The 19,408-nt window shown below is 43.2% G+C and overlaps 1 protein-coding gene across 1 annotated transcript in view; it reads left to right on the top strand.

The window, feature by feature from the left end:
* Positions 1–19,408, top strand: part of LOC126106425 (uncharacterized) — a 96,975-nt gene that overhangs the window by 58,353 nt on the left and 19,214 nt on the right. The window contains exon 4 of the mRNA XM_049912701.1: positions 12,868–13,119. Coding sequence (XP_049768658.1) covers positions 12,868–13,119 — 252 coding nt within the window. The remainder of the gene's footprint in view (positions 1–12,867; positions 13,120–19,408) is intronic.

Here is a 19,408-nt window from a genome sequence, read left to right as displayed (position 1 = left end):
TGGATGCACATTACAGGAGATGCTCAAAGTTTTTTCCAGATGCATCGAGACATGCCTGACATCGAGGCTGCACTCAACAGGGTATCCTGCATCCTCTCAACGATACCTGGTGTGCCTCGGAGATATCCAACTGGTGCAACAATGCTGACTACTAGGTCCTCTGGCGATGTAGCTGGTGTTTCATACACAGGGCCCTACAAATACCTGACAGGAGAAAGTCCATTGGGGACAGATCGGATGATCGTGGTGGCCAAGCGACTGGCCCTACACGATCAGTGTCCAGGTGAGGTTGCCTGCAGATGTGCCCACCCTGTCTGCTGAAATGCGCAGGGGGGTCTGTCGTGCTGAAATCGAATGTGATGACGAACAGGTTTGGGAACACCATTCGGCATGTCCGGCAGAAGCTCCCCCAGGACGATCAAGTCGAGTCGGGAGAAAGTATGGCCCAACTAAAGAGCGTCCGACGATGCCGGTCCATGCATTAATGGTAAATTTGCGTTATAAGACATCGAATGTGTAGCATGTAGGTTCACAGCAGCCCACGTACACAGGTTGTGAACGTTCATCACGCACTCGACTGAGAATGCAGCCTCATCGGTGAAGAGGACACTCGCTGTAAAGCTTTGGTCTGCAGTGGATTCCCGCAGAAATCACCGCTCAGATTAGATTAGATTCAGTTTTCGTCCCATAGACCCAAAAAATGAGATGATTTTCGTGGGTGTGCAACATGTCAGAAAATACGAGGGTTGTCCAGAAAGTAAGTTCCGACCGACGCGAAATGGACACCACAGTGAAAACCCGATGAAGCTTTGCACAGATGTGTTGGGTAGTGTCTCTAGTATGACCATCGATCGCATCAAGACACTCTTCTCAGCTGTGAGCGAACTGTGAGAGAGCAAAGGTGCCTAGAACAACGATTTCTCCCGCCAAGTTGGAGGGCCCACTGAGAGGCTTCGCCTTAATGAATGCAGCCCACCTAACACAACTGCCACGCACTTCCTTCTTCGTGGCAATTCTCAGCCGCACTCTGCAGGGGCAGTGCAGACGCTCCTGAAGCCTTTTCGATGGGAAGTGTTCGATCACCCACAACACAACCCTAATTGGTTAGTCCTGAGTATCACCTCTGTTCACATGAAATGCTGGATACGAAGACAACACTAGGGCACAGGCTACGTGCTATAGACCAGCGTAGAGAATTATCGGAAAGCACAGGTGGCTGCTTTCTATGACGATGGTGTTGGAAATAACGCTCGGTCAGATGTCTAAATCGGAGTGGCGACTATGTAGAGAAGTATCTGGAAAGTGTAGCTAACTTTTGCAAATAAAATGTTTCTGATTTTCACTGTGTTTCAGAACTTACTTCCTGGACAACCCTCGTATAACATAAAAATATAAAACATTTGAATGTAATACTTACTACCCTGATCATTTGTCAGGAGATTGTCGAACTACGTGAATACAATACAGTAGATCTGAACAGTTAATATTTACGGAATTAATGCGCTGACAGAGTGAAATATTGCTATGCACTATTAATAAATTTATCATACACAAAATACCTAATCTTGACTGTCGTGACAAAGTGCTGACAAAACTGAAATCATTTTTACTTAATCTGGCGTAACAGACTGTTAAGATATTCATGTATAGAGTAGAAGGAGTTGCCTATCAAAAAGTCTTTCGAACGCTGTTTAAAGCGTGCTTTATCTGAAACCAAGTTTTTAATGGTTGCTAGCAATTTATCTAATGGAATAGAACTGAACTGCCCATTCATGAAGAGACAAAAGGACTATGGGAAGATGCAACACATGTATAAGAATGCTGTCTGTGAATCTTTACATTGATGGTTAATGGATTGGGTAGCTAACTAGGATTCCAAACACAATCTGAAAAAGCTTTGATACTATCGTTCTAAAACTATGATACCACATTCCATTGAAATTTCCTTGTTAAGAGATGACCATTTGCCACTGTATACAATAAATTACGTGTTGTCAGTGTTATTTTTTGTATACACTGTATGTGGTAAATGAGTGCTGATGCTTAAATCATATCCCACTCTAGTATAATGTTTTTGAGCGTAAATCAATGATTCGTGACAAAGTGGCAATTAAAATGGTTTTTCTGTTACAAATATGAGTAATGTACCGTCACTTGAGTCAGTAATTAAAAGGTCAAGGTGAAAATACGCAGCCATTTGTAAACATTATGGTACAATTAGCGAATGGCCTGACCTTCATTAGTGGCTGAGGCAGGACCCACTGAGAGAGATGGCAGAGTAGTCAAAACACCGGACAGGTCTTCTGAAGGAGTGAGCTTCGTGCTCTGTCATACTCATTACCTCTCCTGATGCTTCTATGAAACCACTTCAGACGAATTAACATGTGTTCTTAACCACAAAGCCACAACTTGATTTCATCAACATTCGCGTTCGATATATCTCGGTGTCAGCTCTAAAGACCATGATGTCCTCAGGGTAGTTAAATAATTATCTTCTTTTCTTCTAATACGACAGTAGGTTCAGTCCTTAGCTGACACAGATCATGCAGAAACATTTCCTGTACCTCCCCTGACCCAGTTCCAGCAGACGATTTGCTGGTTATGTATAATTCCGTGCAGTAGTGTCAAACTGCGCAGTTCATAATTTTTTTTATATTATGATTACCGGTATCTGACCCTTTGTTAACAGAAGCTAGATCAGTAAACATCTAAATCATTTAGTTAGTTAGGTACAAGGTCCATATACCATGTAAAGGATTCTTTAACGAAATGGTGTAGAACCAGTCAGTTTACAAGATATGTATACCTGGTTAGCGATGAGATGCCCCAGACAATAATTCCATAAGACACATCCAAAATGTGTCAGGAAGTTGACACCTTCTTTGCAACATTAGCAAACATACGAAGAGCAAAAGTAGTTGAACTTAACTGTGTGAGAAGTTCAGTAATATGATTCTCCCAGTTCAAGTTTTCATCAATATGTACGCCCAAAAATTTGAAGCATTCTACCCTGTTTAGTGACTCCTGACCATGTTCTACATCAGTTGTTGGTATGACTAATTGTTGTACAGAACTGAATGTAGAGTGTTTCTTCGAAACTTAGTAAGAGTCCATTTTCAGAGAACCACTTAGTAATTCTTCATAAAATATAATTAACAGTCTCTTCCGTTGCTTCCTCTCTAATGGAATTTAGTAGAGCACCAGTACAGTCAGCAAAAAGTACCAATTTTGCTTACTGAATGATATGTGTAAGTTCATCCACATATGTAATGAATAGGGGTGGGCCCATGATTGAACCCTGTCGGACTCCCTTTGTAATTTTTTTTTCCTCCTCTCACTAAAATTTTCTACTTTTCCAACATTGTATGAATTATTCAGCACTCATTCTCCATTCTGTTTGTTAAGTATGGTTCATGGTTCAAGGTTCCAGTGCAGGCTGCCAATCAAACAACTTCCAGAAGAAACAAAAATTTGATTTTCAATATTTCATACAATTTTGATAGAATTTAAAAATTTAAAATACTTTCATAATCTACTCATTAAGAGGTACAATCTTATTTTAAAGATTTAACACAGTAAGACAACTATTACAGTTAGAAAGCCGTCCAGTGTGGCCAAGCGGTTCTATGCGCTTCAGTCAGGAACCGAGCGACCGCTACGGTCGCAGGTTTGAATCCTGCCTCGGGCATAGATGTGTGTGGTGTCCTTAGGTTAGTTAGGTTTAAGTAGTTCTAGGTTCAAGGGGGCTGATGACCTCAGATGTTAAGTCCCATAGTGCTGAGAGCCATTTGAACCATTTGCACAGTTATAAACTGTATATGTGACGAGGCAGTGAGGCCCATAGCGTGCAAAGTTCCCGGACTATATTCATCCAGTATTTGAGAAAGAAAGAACTTAGCGATTTCCAACAAACTTCACACATAATTTCAAATCTTCTTTTGTCGTCGTCAACACCCAAAATGATGAAAGGAAGAAAGCTTATCGGTTACTGTATTTTCGCTTGTCATGCAGTAAAATGTAAGCACCGAGCATAACGTTTTATTTATTACTTCTATGATACTAAGTCTATTGGTAATACATTTTTCAGACAATGTCCACGTGTATTACTGGCCACGGCTGCAAAATTATGTCAATTTACGATACGTATTTTAAGAGATATGACGCCATACAAATTGAGATGCGTGAAAAAGTAGCTATTGCTTACAACGAATCGCAAATTACGCATCTAGTGCTCGCTAATGAGGGCAAATGGCAACTTCTAGCTAATTTTAAACGTAGTTTAAAACCTTTTCTAAATTTTTCTCGCTTATTTTCTTAACAGTAAATGTTTAACACATTAACTCTTTCGTAAGGTAATAGAAGTTTTAAGCAGTCTAACAGACGATAGGTCGATTCTGTAATGAATCAGGTTCGGGGTTGGGGGTTTACTGGTAGCACTCTAAAAAAGAATTCACTTGGCACGCAGGCACAAAACCATAAGAAATCGACCTAATTAACTTGCCTCTAGCCGGCCGATGTGGCCGAGCGGTTCTAGGCGCTTCAGTCCGGAACCGCGCGACTGCTACGGTCGCAGGTTCGAATCCTGCCTTGGGCATCGATGTGTGTGATGCCGTTAGGTTTAAGTAGTTCTAAGTCTAGGGGACTGATGACCTGAGATGTTAAGTCCTATAGTGCTCAGAGCCATTTGAGTCATTTGAACCCGAAGGGCAGGTTCAACAGTCTAATCAGAAAGATCTTTCATATCCTTCACATACGCTGTCAGCTTTCCTTCGTGAAGTGTGATATTTGTTTGTGAAGGGTCTCTGCATGAGCCTCTTATTCATTTTGTTTAACATTCACCTCTGACACCTCAGTTCTGGGCGAAAACTGTAAACTACATAAAAAAAGACTGAGCAGGTGAGTGTGTCTACAACAGCCAGAAGGTATATTTCCTAAGATTTTTGGTAATTATCGGAGACCCACACGCATATTCAATATACCTATGTGAAATGTGGCAGTATATACATCCTTTCCTCCTTTCACCTAATGAATGAAGAGCATGAATTAGAGTGCACAAGGTAAATTTCAGTATCTACATCTGTGGGAAATTGGAAATTTATTGTAAGATCTTAAGGGACCAAACTGCTGACGTCATTGGTCCCTAAGCCTACACACTGCTTAATCTTAAACTAACTTATGCTATGGACAACACACTCACCCATGGCCGAGGGAGGGCTCGAACCACCGGCGGAGGGAGCCGCACGGACCGTGACAAGACGCCCAAGACCGCGCGGCTACCCCGCGCGGCAAATCTGTAGGAGTCAAAGTAGTCTGCTACTGTGGCAGAACAGACAACCCTATAAAGCACGTACCAGGTAGCAAAGAGATTTCTGTTCGCCTTGGACGAAGCTCTTGTACAGGTTGGCACCATAAATAGGGAGCTCTCTGGGCACTTCCGGAAGAACGAAAAGAGTGGGTTCCAAAAGGGTTCGCTAGGCAGTGTTCCGGGAAACGCGAGACGGGCAACACCGACTAAGTGTGAGTGTGTCTATTCATAGTTAAGTCATTACCTTATTTTTGTAGAGTTCAACTCCCACCAAAACTAAAGTCTTGCTCCCACCGCTCATTGCTCGTTGAGAGGGATTCGGAATTTTTCTTGTTAATTTCGGAACTTTATAACCAGTTGCACTTAGCCATGTAAGCAAGCCATTGTTCTGTGCTCCCTCTGTTCAAACATGTGGACTCGTTATGTATCGTCTCAGTTCAGTCTGATTTAGTTCGTTGTTGATCTCACGAGTATGGTATAATTGAACAGATTTCCGAAAATTGGAAATTTGTGGTAAGGCCTTATGGGACCAAACTGCTGAGGTCATCGGTCCCTAAGCTTACACAATACTTAATCTAACTTAAACTAACTTACGATAAGGACAACACACACACTCATGCTCGGGGGAGGACTCGAACCTCCGACGGGGAGGGGGAGGGGGAGGGGGGGCGAGGGAGCCTCGCGGACCGTGACAAGGCGTCTCAGACCGCGCTACCTCGCGCGGCACAGATTTCTGAAACTTCGCTAATTTAGATTTCAGTTCGTAGTCTAATTTCCACGTGTCTTCGTCATCTCAGCACGTGTTAAGTACCGATCTGAGAGCCTTAAGTTCGCAGATCGTGAGTCATGGTAATGTATCCTGTCCAGTTTGGTCAGCTATTCTGAATTTTACCACTCATTTCATGCAGACTTTTTCATTGTGACGACCACGTGTCCGTGGTTGTGATGGGTCGTCACATGTCACAGTTACTGATTCTCGGGGTAAAACTTCCAACTTAGTTTCAGAATTTCTATATGGTGCAACTATTAACAGTTTATTAGAATTATATTAATACCTGCAGCTGCTGACGGGCGTTGATATATATATACGGGGAGAGGTGAAAACGTGTGCCCCGCCCGGGACTCGAACCCGCGATCTCCTGCTTCTATGGAAGACGCTCTGTCCATCTGAGCCATCGAGGGCACCGAGGACAGTGCGACTGCAAGGACGATCTCGCGCACGCCTCCCGCGAGACCCACATTCTCACCTTGTATGTCCACACACTAGTAGTGTCCCACCCCAACACACTCATTACTCGTGGAAGACATTCTTACCAAGTCCCGTAAGAGTTCGGGGAATATGTGTGCATCCGCACAGTAGAAGTAGGTCATGGATATGGTGTCTGGTCTTGCGGACATGTCCGACAGTTTATTCTTATCGATGAATTCTTGGTCACTTGCTTCGTGCACTCAGGCCAAGGGAACGACCATTGGTCAACCACGTGCGTACTGGTGAAGTATTTCTTTATTCTTATATTTGTCCTGAATGTCTATTATATGTGTATATGTGCTTGAATGTCGCCATTGAAAGATTCCTTTGACCCTTTGTGACGTCGGAGCCATTTGTTACGTTATATGCAAAGAAAATTACCTGTACATTTTATATATTTTTATTTTTAATTTATCAGCATGAATTTTTCTTTTTTTAGAGCATGATTCTTTCTCTCCGGGATATTATCTTTTCTTATCACTTTTACTTACGTGCATAAGTAAATATGAAACGGGTTCTGGAAGGGCCGCTGTTATTCATGTACCTGCCTTAGATTTTGAACGTGATGACTAAAATATAGTTGCCGTTAACTGAACTGAATGTAATTTTGTTAATTTCTATTTATTGATTGCAAAGCAAGGCTCGAGAATATTTCGATTGTTGCCGTGGAGCGGGCAAGATAAAACTTACTGAACTCATGGAATCTGTATACTTTAAAAAATGAACTTTAACGTAAATTAATTATCTGTTGCAATTTAAAAAGGTTCTTACAACGAAATCTCTCGCATTTACGGTTACTGTTAACACTGAAAAATAAATTAATACTTCGGCGCTTAATGGCCGACCAGAGGCTGCATCGGAAGATGAGCTTCTCGCAGTGCAAATTACTGAAAAAAATGCTTATTATAAATGCTGGCATTTGAGGTGACAACTATTACAAGGAAATTCATTTTTTGATAACAATAATAAGTTTATTATTGAATAATACAGAATAACCTACATAAAATATGTGTAGCCGCTCAATGACTGCCTTCCGTATAGCGAAACAAAAGTGTGTGTACCATAAAATACGTCCTTCCTCCTCGGCCGTACAATTGTGTCTCTTTCGATCCTTTTTTTATTTTCATAGACATTAAATAAAGATGCTACTCTTAAATTATCGCTGCATATCAGTTGTTTCAAGAACATTCACTGTATCTTTTATACTAATTATATTCATAAAATACTTTAACTACGGTTTACAACCGCTAAAAATGTCAATATTTATGTGACGTACGGTCACACCTTCCATAATTAATAATTAATGATAAATCATGCTGGGGTCTTGTAATGTCCCCACAGAAAATACCCTCTACCACGCACCAATTAATCATTTTCAATCAAACCATCCACATTCATTCACTTTGGAAAAGTTATCTGATCTGATTTTCTCGTAATATATGCGGCGACAGCTCGACGACGCCAAAGTATTTTCTAGTGCGTTTATTCTTTGAAATAACAGAGATGCATATATGCATTCTCCATGGTTGTTAGAGTGCTAACTAGGACAGCTTCTGGAGTATCTGTTGAGGGATCGATGTGTTTCTGAGAGATACATATTCTGCTTTTCTTCTCGCTAAAGCGAGCCAATTAACATTTGTGCCGCTAGCGGTTTGTTTGAGGAGAAAGAGACTGTAAAAGGAAAATAAGTAAGGCGTGGAATCACCGGAGATCTGGATATGTAATGGAGATGGATTTAATACACAGTTTCCTCCATAAATAAGGTTTGTGACTTTTTTGTTCTGGAGTGAATGAACGAATGAGTTTTTCTGAATCATTTGGTGATCACGTTGGCCCTGTAATTAGTGGGGAAGTTTCAGCTGTGTCGAAGAGAGCCTGCAATCACTGAGTCTGTGTTAAATCGTCCAATAAAGCTTCGTACACATCTGGAATTCGCAATCTTTCGTAAAAGGAACAAATTGTCCAAACGATTGATTCTCCCGACTGACTGCAGTGTTTAACAGGAATAATAAATGTAAAGATCTCTTAAAGCAAGCCAGCCGCTGATTACCAAGACGAAGGACTCCACCAAAGATCCTATTTGGCTGATTTCACGTAATGAAATATTATATTAAAAACTGTTCATAGATAAAGGAGAGAAAGAGAGGGAGCGAATGAAAATAGAGATAATACTAATAATCCTCCATTAGTCTAATTTTTCGGCTGTCTTATCACGGATCAGCCAAGAACGGGGGGTGCCTTACTTTACTGTATAGATTTATGTGTGAAGGTGAAGGGATCTTAAAGGCAACAGATACACGTCTATACAGACAAGACATTACACAGAGATAGCGGCTAGCTGCATTCATCATCTATTCTTAGATAAAGAGACGGCAACTTATTATCCGAAAATTTAAAAATGTTAAAGTCTCCAAGACGCAGTTGTAAGTGTGATTTTGTAACTCAGCCGAGAGTGTTATGAAGAACAGCAACCATCACTCTTATTAGCCGTTTAGCTTGTAATTTTGTTCAGCTGTCCTCGAATAAACAGGATATTTTTACCAGAGAGCATACTTACGTGTCCCACGCAAACGTCCATTTTACGTCCTACTGATATCCTTTGTGCAACAGATAAATATGTCCAAGTTATTTATTTAATATTTATTCAACTATCATAAATGTGCAGAGCCAGTCACCGACAGATACCCTTCACTAGCTGACGTGTGTCATACATGTGGATGACTGCAATGGGTGCGTGTATAGCGCGGCGTCACGTTAGTGTTGCACGCAGATGAGAGAAGGGCGGGGCTTAACCCCTGTGCACATAGGCTACTCCTCTCGGGTAACGCAAAGGCGCGGCCGAGCTTACGGTCCCCATCCGACTGACAGATCACCATCAACAGTGTCACATGGCATCGCTCCACCAGGCACTGCAGCGAGGTTTGAAATTTAATCCAGGACATTGGCGCGAAGCCCGGAGATCAGGAACGTCACGCCGACACACCTCCTGCCCATTGCCGGAAAGACAGAGGGAAAATAGACAATAGCACATGAGATTCCGACACGGTCACCCATCCAAGTACCGGCTACGCTCGGTGTCGCTTAACTTCGGAGGCCTGATGCGAAACGGTGTTTTCAATGAGGCAAGGCCGCTGGTTGCAAACAGGAGTGGCAGAGCGTGTAGCATTTCGTGAAAGCCCCTGGAGCAAATCAGAGGCAGTTCAGGTTGATTACAAATGATGGAATTGCTGAACTGTTCAATCTGTTGAAGAACTTCATTTCCAGAAAAGTGATAGTGTTGCAGATATTTCACAGCCTTAAATGCAGGTTCGCAGTAGCCACATGTACCTCTCTGCAGTGGAACTACAGGGTGTATCAAAAAGAAGTGTCAACAGAAGCGTCCGATTCCACCAGTCTGCTTTGACGTAAGGGTGTTGTGGTGTGTGACGTCATTACGGCGCGCAGTTTGAGTTGGTTGTGTTTGTAGATGTCGTCTTGTTGTGTTTGATAGCGCCCTCTGTGTGTGTGTGTGTGTGTGTGTGTGTGTGTGGGTGGGTGGGTGGGTGGGTGGGTGGATGGGTTGGTTGTCTTTGTAGATGTCGCCTTGTTGTGTTTGATGGCGCCCTCTGTGAGTGTGTGTGTGTGTGTGTGTGTGTGTGTGTGGGTGGGTGGGTGGGTGGGTGGGTGGGTGTATGTGTGTGGGATGGCCGACCTACTTTGCAGCGCCGAAATTTGTTGGTGGTAAGTAATTGTTTTTTTGGGTCTATTTTTCTCGAGTTGTAATGTTTCGTGTATTTATTGTGTACCTAATATGTGTTAATTTACGTAAGTGTGTTTGACTTTTGAATTTTTGAGGCGTTGGTTCCTTTTTTATAGTTGTAAGTGTTGCTTTTTTCGTATAAATACTTGTGGTTGAGCTATATAGGTCAAGAGAAATGACCGATTACTATTTTCTTACAGTTTTATATGCAGGTATTGGTGTTTCGGTATCGTCGGCTGAGGTCAAGGGAATTGTCTGATTCCAATTTCCGTGGTTTTTGCTGTAAGCGTTGATGTTTTGGTACGTCAGCTGCGGTTCACCTGTATAGGTCAAGGGAAGTGTCCCATTCCTGAATTTGTAATTTTTTTTTTGTTCGTCATTTTGTGTGTTTTGGGATCGTGGTGTGTTTTTTCACTGTTATATTTAGCTTGCCCCCTCACTAAAACCCCCAATTTCCCGTGGTTGTCCAGTTAGTTTGATTGTATTTTTGGAGGGAGATGTTACTGTCTTATTTATATGTATTTTCGTGTTTTTTGTCTTGTGTATGTAGTGACATCATAGGCGCTATATTGGAGACGCTTAGAATAGCCCTTTCCGCCATAGTGGTAACGGCATGGGACAAAGCAGACGAGTGGAATAGGAAACTTCCGTAATGCCAAAAAGACTCACCCGATTTGCCACGTCTATTTTTGAAATTAATAAATATATACAACTAATTTTGTTTTTTGATGAACGGGAAACTCAGTTTTTTTCATACCTTTCCATAGGTGTTCAATATGCCCCCCTTGAAATGCACAGTATATGTCAATGCGGAATTAAAATTGTCTCCACACTGCAGCGAGCGTGTCTTGAGATACAGTTTCCACTGCTGCTGTTATGCGACGTCTCAGTTCATTGATTGTTGTTGGTAACGGAGGCACATAAACTGCGTCTTTTATAAATCCTCCCACAAAAAATAATCACATAGTCAGGTCCAGTAATCTTGGAGGCCAGTAATGTAAGGCTGAATCATTTGGTCCCGTGCGAGAGATCCATCGTTCAGTAATCCTTTGATTTAAAAATTCCCGCACTTCCAGATGCCAATGTGGCGGTGCCCCACCCTGTTGGTAAACGAAGTCGTTCGAATCAGTTTCCAGCAGTAGGAAAAGGAAGTCCTCAAGCATATCGAGATATGTGCTTCCTGCACCAGTGTTCTCGACAAAGAGAAATGGACCGTACACCTTTTCCCGTGAAACTGCACATAATACATTAAGTTTTGGAGAGTCCCCTCTCATTTTGTACAACTTCATGTGGTTGTTCCGTACGCTATATTCTTACATTATGACGGTACACCTTTCCATTTAAATGAAATGCCTCGTTACTAATCACTAAGCGTGGAAGAAAACTGTCATCCTCCATCTTGCCAAGAACGAAATTACAGAATTGCACACGTTGTTGTTTGTCGCCTCGACGAAGAGCTTTCAGTAGCTGAATGTTGTACGGTTTCATGTGTAAACGTCGACGCAACACACGACAGACGGACAGCGGAGCTATGTTGAGCTGTCGAGATGCACGGCGAACAGACTTCTGCAGACTCCTTGTGAAACTATGGCGGATGCGTTCGACGTCTGTGTCAGACACTCGGGGGCTGCCCGGCGATATACCTTTACAAAACAACCTGTTTCTCGGAATCGTTCATACCATCCTCTAATGTCCGCATCTCGTGGTCGTGCGGTAGCGTTCTCGCTTCCCACGCCCGGGTTCCCGGGTTCGATTCCCGGCGGGGTCAGGGATTTTCTCTGCCTCGTGATGACTGGGTGTTGTGTGATGTCCTTAGGTTAGTTAGGTTTAAGTAGTTCTAGGGGACTGATGACCATAGATGTTAAGTCCCATAGTGCTCAGAGCCATTTGAACCATCCTCTAATGCTCTGTGCTTAGGAAGGTCCACACCATGACGAAGGTCATGCTGAACAGTTATTACCTACCCGCACTGCGCAAAACGTAGAAAACAAAACGTTTTCTGTTGACCCGACACCATTTTTACTAGAATTGAAGTGGGCATACGCTGCAGAAACCTAGAGCGAACTACGTAAAACTCGAGAGTTTGCTGGCCAGAATAAGATTTTCACTCTGCAGCGGAGTGTGCGCTGATATGAAACTTCCTGTCAGATTAAAACTGTGTGTCGGACAGAGACTCGAAGTCGGGACCTTTGCCTTTCGCGTGCAAGGTATGCATGAGAGCTTCTGTGAAGTTTTGAAGGTAGGAGACGAGGTATTGGCGGAATTAAAGCTGTGAGGACGGGTCTTGAGTCGTGGGCAGTTCAGTTGGTACAGCACTTGCCCGCGAAAGGCAAAGGTCCCGAGTTCGAGTCTCAGTCCGGCACACAGTTTTAATCTGCCAGGAAGTTTCGAGAGTTTGCTCTTTCCAACAGTACGTTGTTCACCCATATATCTTAAATAGCATTAAAGATATGATTTCTTTAAATCGGATGATTCTTTCTGATACACCCTCTATAATTTTTGCTCGTCTCACTGTGTATTTTTACAAATACATCCAGGCTGGTATGTGATGTTACATCCCAATGTTTGTTGCAGCCCAGGTGCCGGAGATTCCGCGGGACTACCACTATGTACCGGGCTACGCCCTGGTCAGGCTCCACCGCACCTTCAAGCCGTGGGCCGCAGCCAAGAAGGTCTGCGAGGAAGAGGGGGCGCAGCTGGCGGTGCCTCCAGACCGCTACGCATACGACGGGCTGAAGCAGATCTTCTCCAAAGAGAAAGGGATATGGTACGCCTACCTCGGGATCTCAGATCAAGTCAGCGAAGGCGTATTCACTGGACTGGATGGTAACATGCCTACAATTCTTTTCTGTATACTTGACTTCTCTGGTCTTTACACACAAGACTCGTAAGACTCCCATTGCTTCAAATAACTGAAATTCTACTGAGTGTTGTGCCGCGCCACTGCATGCACACTACTGGCCATTAAAATTGATACACCAAGAAGAAATGAAGATGATAAATGGGTATTCACTGGACAAATATATTGTACTAGAACTGACATGTCATTGCATTTTCACGCAATTTGGGTCCATAGATCCTGAGAAATCAGTACCCAGAACAACCACCTCTGGCCGTAATAACGGCCTTGATACGCCTGGGCATTGAGTCTAATAGAGCTTGGATGGCGTGTACAGGTACAGCTGCCCATGCAGCTTCAATACGATACCACAGTTCATCAAGAGTAGTGACTGGCGTATTGTGACGAGCCAGTTGCTCGGCCACCATTGACCAGACGTTTTCAGTTGGTGAGAGGTCTGGAGAATGTGCTGGCCAGGGCAGCAGTCGAACATTTTCTGTATCCAGAAAGGCCCGTACAGGACCTGCAACTTGCGGTCGTGCATTATCCTGCTGAAATGTAGGGTGTCGCAGGGTTCGAATGAAGGGTAGAGCCACGGGTCGCAACACATCTGAAATCTGTTCAAAGTGACGTCAATGCGAACAAGAGGTGACCGAGACGTGTAACCAATGGCACCCCATACCATCACGCCGGGTGATACACCTGTATGGCGATGACGAATACACGCTTCCAATGTGCGTTCACCGCGATGTCGCCAAACACGGATGCGACCATCATGATTCTGTAAACAGAACCTGGATTCATCCGAAAAAATGACGTTTTGCCATTAGTGTGCATAGGTTCGTCGTTGAGTACACCATCGCAGGCGCTCCTGTCTGTGATGCAGCGTCAAGGGTAATCGCAGCCATGGTCTCCGAGCTGATGGTCCATGCTGCTGCAAACGTCGTCGAACTGTTCGTTAATATGGTTGTAGCCCTGCAAACGTCCCCATCTGTTGACTCAGGGATCGAGACGTGGCTGCACGATCCGTTACAGCCATGCGGATAAGGTGCCTGTCATCTCGACTGCTAGTGATACGAGGCCGTTGTGATCCAGCACGGCGTTCCGTATTACCCTCCTGAACCCACCGATTCCATATTCTGCTATCAGTCATTGGATCTCGACCAACACGAGCAGCAATTTCGCGATAGGATAAACCGCAATCGCGATAGGCTACAATCCGACTTTTATCAAAGTCGGAAACGTGATGGTACACATTTCTCCTCCTTACACGTGGAATCACAACAACGTTTCACCAGGCATCGCCGGTCAACTGCTGTTTGTGTATGAGAAATCGGTTGGAAACTTTCCTCGTGTCAGCATTTTGTAGGTGTCGCCACCGGCGCCAACCTTGTGTGAATGTTCTGAAAAGCTAATCGTTTGCGTATCACAGCATCTTCTTCCAGTTGGTTAAATTTCGCGTCTATAGCACATCATCTTCGTGTTGTGGCAATTTAAATGACCAGTATATATTGTACTTTAAAACATATAAACTATAAAACCCACGTTCTCACCATCTTTCAGCGCCATTCCTCTGGGCAAGACTGATTTTGCTGAATGAAAGGCGCCCTATTTATTGCAAACTATCGGTCTTAATACGTGATACTGGCTCTATATTACACTGAAGCGTCAAAGAAACTGATATAGGCATGCGTATTCAAATACAGAGATATGTAAACACGCACAATACGATGCTGCGGCCAGCAACACCTATATAAGGTAACAAGTGTCTGGCGCAGTTGTTAGATTGGTTACTGCTGCAACAGTGGCAGATTAGCAAGATTTAAGTGAATCTGAACGTGGTGTTATCGTCGGCGCACGAGCGATGGGCCACAGCATCTCCGAGCTAACGACAAAGTGCGAATTTTCCCGTACGACCATTTCACGAGTATACCGTGCATATCAGGAAACGGTGAGCCATCAGCAAGTATCAGCGAGCGAACTATTCAAAGGAACATCATCGATATGGGTTTTCGGAGTTGAAGGCCCACTCGTGTACCCTTGAGGCTGCACCACACAAAGCTCTACACTTCGCCTGGGCAACATTGGACATTTGCCTGCTCGGACGAGTCTCGTTTCAAATTTATCGAGCGGATGTACGTGTACAGGTATGGAGACAACGTCATGAATTCATGGACCCTGCATGTCAGTAGGGGACTGTTCAAGCTGGCGGAGGCTCTGTAATGGTGTGGGGCGTGTGCAATTGTAGTGATATGGGACCCCTGATATGTCTAGATACGACTCTGACAGCTGACACGTACGTAAGCATCCTGTCTGTTAACCCGCATCCATTCGTGTCCATTGTACATTCCGACGGTCTTGGGCGATTCCAAGAGGACAATGCGACACCCCACACGTTCCGAATTGCTACAGAGTGACTCCAGGAGCACTCTTCTGAGTTTAAATACTTCCGCTGGCCACCAAACTCCCCAGACAAGTACATTATCGAGCTGCAACGTGCTGTCCACCCACTCGTACTGTTACGGATTTATGGACAGTCCTGGAGGATTCATGGTGTCATTTCCCTCCAGCACTACCTCAGACAAACTCTGAATGAAGTATGCCCTTTGCATCAAGAAAGCAAATCAGCATTGTTTTGACAGCATATTTCTTTTTTGAATGGGGTAACGATGACGTCTTCCATTGACTTGACTGCTGCTTTGTTTCTGGGTCGTAACCATAGCAGCATGACTCGTGACCTACAATGACCTTTGACAGAAAATCTGGATCAGTTTCAAGCTGTTGTTTCAGAGCACCACTTGCTTCAACTCGACGTTCCTTTCGATTTTCAGTCAGAACCCGAGGAACAAACTTGGCAGCAACCCTTTTCATTCCCAAATCTTCCGTTAAAATTCGCTGGACTGAGCTCCAAGATACCCCACTAATCTCACACAGTTGGTCAACTGTCTGTCAATGGTCTGTGAGCACAAGCTCACGAATTTTTTCGATATTTCCGTCCATTCAGGCACTTGTTGGATGTTCAGAATAAGGGTTGTCATCAATCGACATGTCGCCATTTTTTAATCGAGCAAACCACTCGTACACTTGAGTTTTTCCCACAGCGTCATGTCAGTAAGCTGTTTTCAACATTAAAAGCGTTTCAGCAGCATTTTTACTGAGTAGAGAACAAAATTTCACCACTGCACTTTGTTCACTTAAACTTGCCGTCATAAGAAACGGAAACAAGAACAAAACAGCGCTAGCAAAAACAGCCGCTGCAGATGAACAAGCCAGGTAGCCGACACAGGCGTCACTGAACTGGGACTGAGCTGCGCTATACCATCACCACCTAGAGACAAGGCCGCGGCGCGAAATTCATAGCAGGCCGTGACGTCACTCCAAGCGGGCCACCATATTGTGTTTCGAAGCGTTTGTTTATCTACACGTTTGTTGGATCGAGTGCTATATTCGTGCTTAAAACTAGCGATTACAGTGTTTACGTGTAGTGAAACTACTGTGAACATTGTTTACAAGTGTTGTGTGCCAAGGTGTCGTGGGAATTACGGAACTCGACCGAAAGTAACGTTGTTTTCCTTTCCGAAAGATGCGAATCTGCGTTGGAAATGTCTTTCAGCGATTCATCGGGCCAATTTCCAACCCACTGAGCACACGAAGGTATGTAAAAACTATATACCTAGTACAATTATTATTTTTTTCTGGTGGAATATCTTGCATTTTGGATACATTTGACTAAAATTGTGAGCAAAAGTTCGCAGTAAATAGGCCTAGTATTCGTTATCAAGTGGCTTTATTTTGATTTTGAAAACGAAATATAAATTTGTGGCTCGTGTTACTTTTTATTCGTGTTTAAATTTATCTGCAGTTCGTATTTTGTTACGCATTACCGATACGATTTATTCTCTATTTGTGAGTGGGTGTTGTTTTTCACTCTCGCATTAGTTAGCATGAGTGCTAACGAATGTTGAAACTGCTGTTTTCATGTTTAAAAAGCGATCTCTCTGTATGAAGCATATCTGTTTTATTTTTCGATGTGTCAAACAATGGAACAAATTAATCTAGAAAAAGGTTAAATTTATTATTGACGTTTTTAGCTTGACACATTGTCTCATTCCAACTGTTGCAAATGTCTGCTGAAGGTTTGTAGATTTTCACTGTTGACTTATGCTCAAAATCTGCCATATTTTTACAGGAAAGAAAATTTACATTACAATAACAACGTATAATTGTTTTTGTGAGGTGAGTTAAAAGTGATTGTTTGCTTGGGGAATGTACTCAGCTTTCCTGAGGGAGCTCTATAAACAGCTACACAATACTTATTTAGGATACTAAAGGCAGAGGAATTTAATATTATACACTGTATTAGTGCAGAATTTTTCAAGTGAGTGTAAATAATAGTTGTCTGGTCTAGAAAGAATGTACTTTATCACAGTGCGTTTTCCACAAATGTACCTTGTTTTATCATGTATATCGCAATATTATTTACATCCCGCACTCGTACGTTTTCACTGGCTATTGATAAGCCTTAAGCAATTACATTACCGGTAAAAAAGAATTATAAACTATAGTTTCTGCTATATCGCGATTGATAAAGTTACTTATTTTAACCATTCGGCAAAGTACTCTCCTCTTTGCGTGGTATCATTTGCCAAGATCTCGTTTCGTTATCTCCAGCGGTTTACGAGATATGACAGGCGTTATGAATATTTCATTCCCGCGCGTTGCGATCGGAAGTGAAGTTGCTGCAGATGCTCAATTTTTTCGAGATTGGAAGCAGATATTGATCCAAAGTTTTACGAAAATTTCAAACCCTCATCTGTATTTCATACTCAGCAATAGAATGTGTAATGTGCATCAAACACAAATTCATAGCGACCCCTATTTTTGATGGCAACGTTCTCAAATTTGATACTTATCTGTGAAATACCACAATAGTTATGACCATTATCGAAATGATTGGCACTTCATCATGAAGCTGCCATATAAATCTAAAAGTATTTCAGAAATTTATTATTTTTTTACGGAATAGGTTCTGTAAAACCGTTTGACAAAGATTTGCAGGCCGTGCGTCTCGTTTCTTTAAGCGCAGCGCCAAGCCAACCCTGGCCCGCTTTGCGTGACGTCACAAGAGCGCGCCGCGGCCTTTTCTTTAGGTGGTGGTGGCTATACACGCGTAGCGGCAGAAACGCGCACTACACAAGCTCCACCCAAGACAGTGTTATTTCTGGTTTTTTTTTTGGGGGGGGGGAGGGGGGATGAGGTTGTTGTCCATGAAATTCTCTGCTCACAAAGCTCCAGACGAAATGTTGGGAACAAAGAAGTTTCACAAGCCACGACCATGCAACCTGTAAGGTTTAGTATCCTGCCACAGGACTCGCGCGCGATGTAGAGGGACAGAGAAACAATTAAAATCGCTCAAAAGAGGAAAGGCCTCTGGACCTGATGGGATTCCAGTTCGATTTTACACAGAGTACGCGAAGGAAGTTGCCCCCCTTCTTGCAGCGGTGTACCGTAGGTCTCTAGAAGAGCGTAGCGTTCCAAAATATTGGAAAAGGGCACAGGTCATCACCGTTTTCAAGAAGGGATGTCGAACAGATGTGCAGAACTATAGACCTATATCTCTAACGTCTATCATTTGTAGAATTTTGGAACACGTATTATGTTCGAGTATAATGACTTTTCTGGAGACTAGAAATCTACTCTGTAGGAATCAGTATGGGTTTCGAAAAAGACGATCGTGTGAAACCCAGCTCGCTCTATTCGTCCACGAGACTCAGAGGGCCATAGACACGGGTTCCCAGGTAGATGCCGTGTTTCTTGACTTCCGCAAGGTGTTCGATACAGTTCCCCACATATGGACTATCAGACCAATTGTGTGATTGGATTGAAGAGTTCCTAGATAACAGAACGCAGCATGTCATTCTCAATGGAGGGAAGTCTTGCGAAGTAAGAGTGATTTCAGGTGTGCCGCAGGGGAGTGTCGTAGGACCGTTGCTATTCACAATATATATAAATGAACTTGTGGATGACATCGGAAGTTCACTGAGGCTTTTTGCGGATGATGCTGTGGTATATCGAGAGGTTGTAACAATGGAAAATTGTCCTGAAATGCAGGAAGATCTGCAGCGAATTCACGCATGGTGCAGCGAATGGCAATTGAATCTCAATGTACACAAGTGTAATGTGCTGCGAATACATAGAAAGAAAGATCCCTTATCATTTAGCTACAATATAGCAGGTCGGCAACCGGAAGCAGTTAATTCCATGAATTAACTGGGA

This window comes from Schistocerca cancellata, chromosome 10, assembly GCF_023864275.1.
Source record: "Schistocerca cancellata isolate TAMUIC-IGC-003103 chromosome 10, iqSchCanc2.1, whole genome shotgun sequence".
In the NCBI taxonomy this organism is placed as follows: domain Eukaryota; kingdom Metazoa; phylum Arthropoda; class Insecta; order Orthoptera; family Acrididae; genus Schistocerca; species Schistocerca cancellata.
The sequence above is the reverse complement of the archived record's forward strand: the minus strand, read 5'-3'. Positions and strand labels throughout refer to the sequence as shown.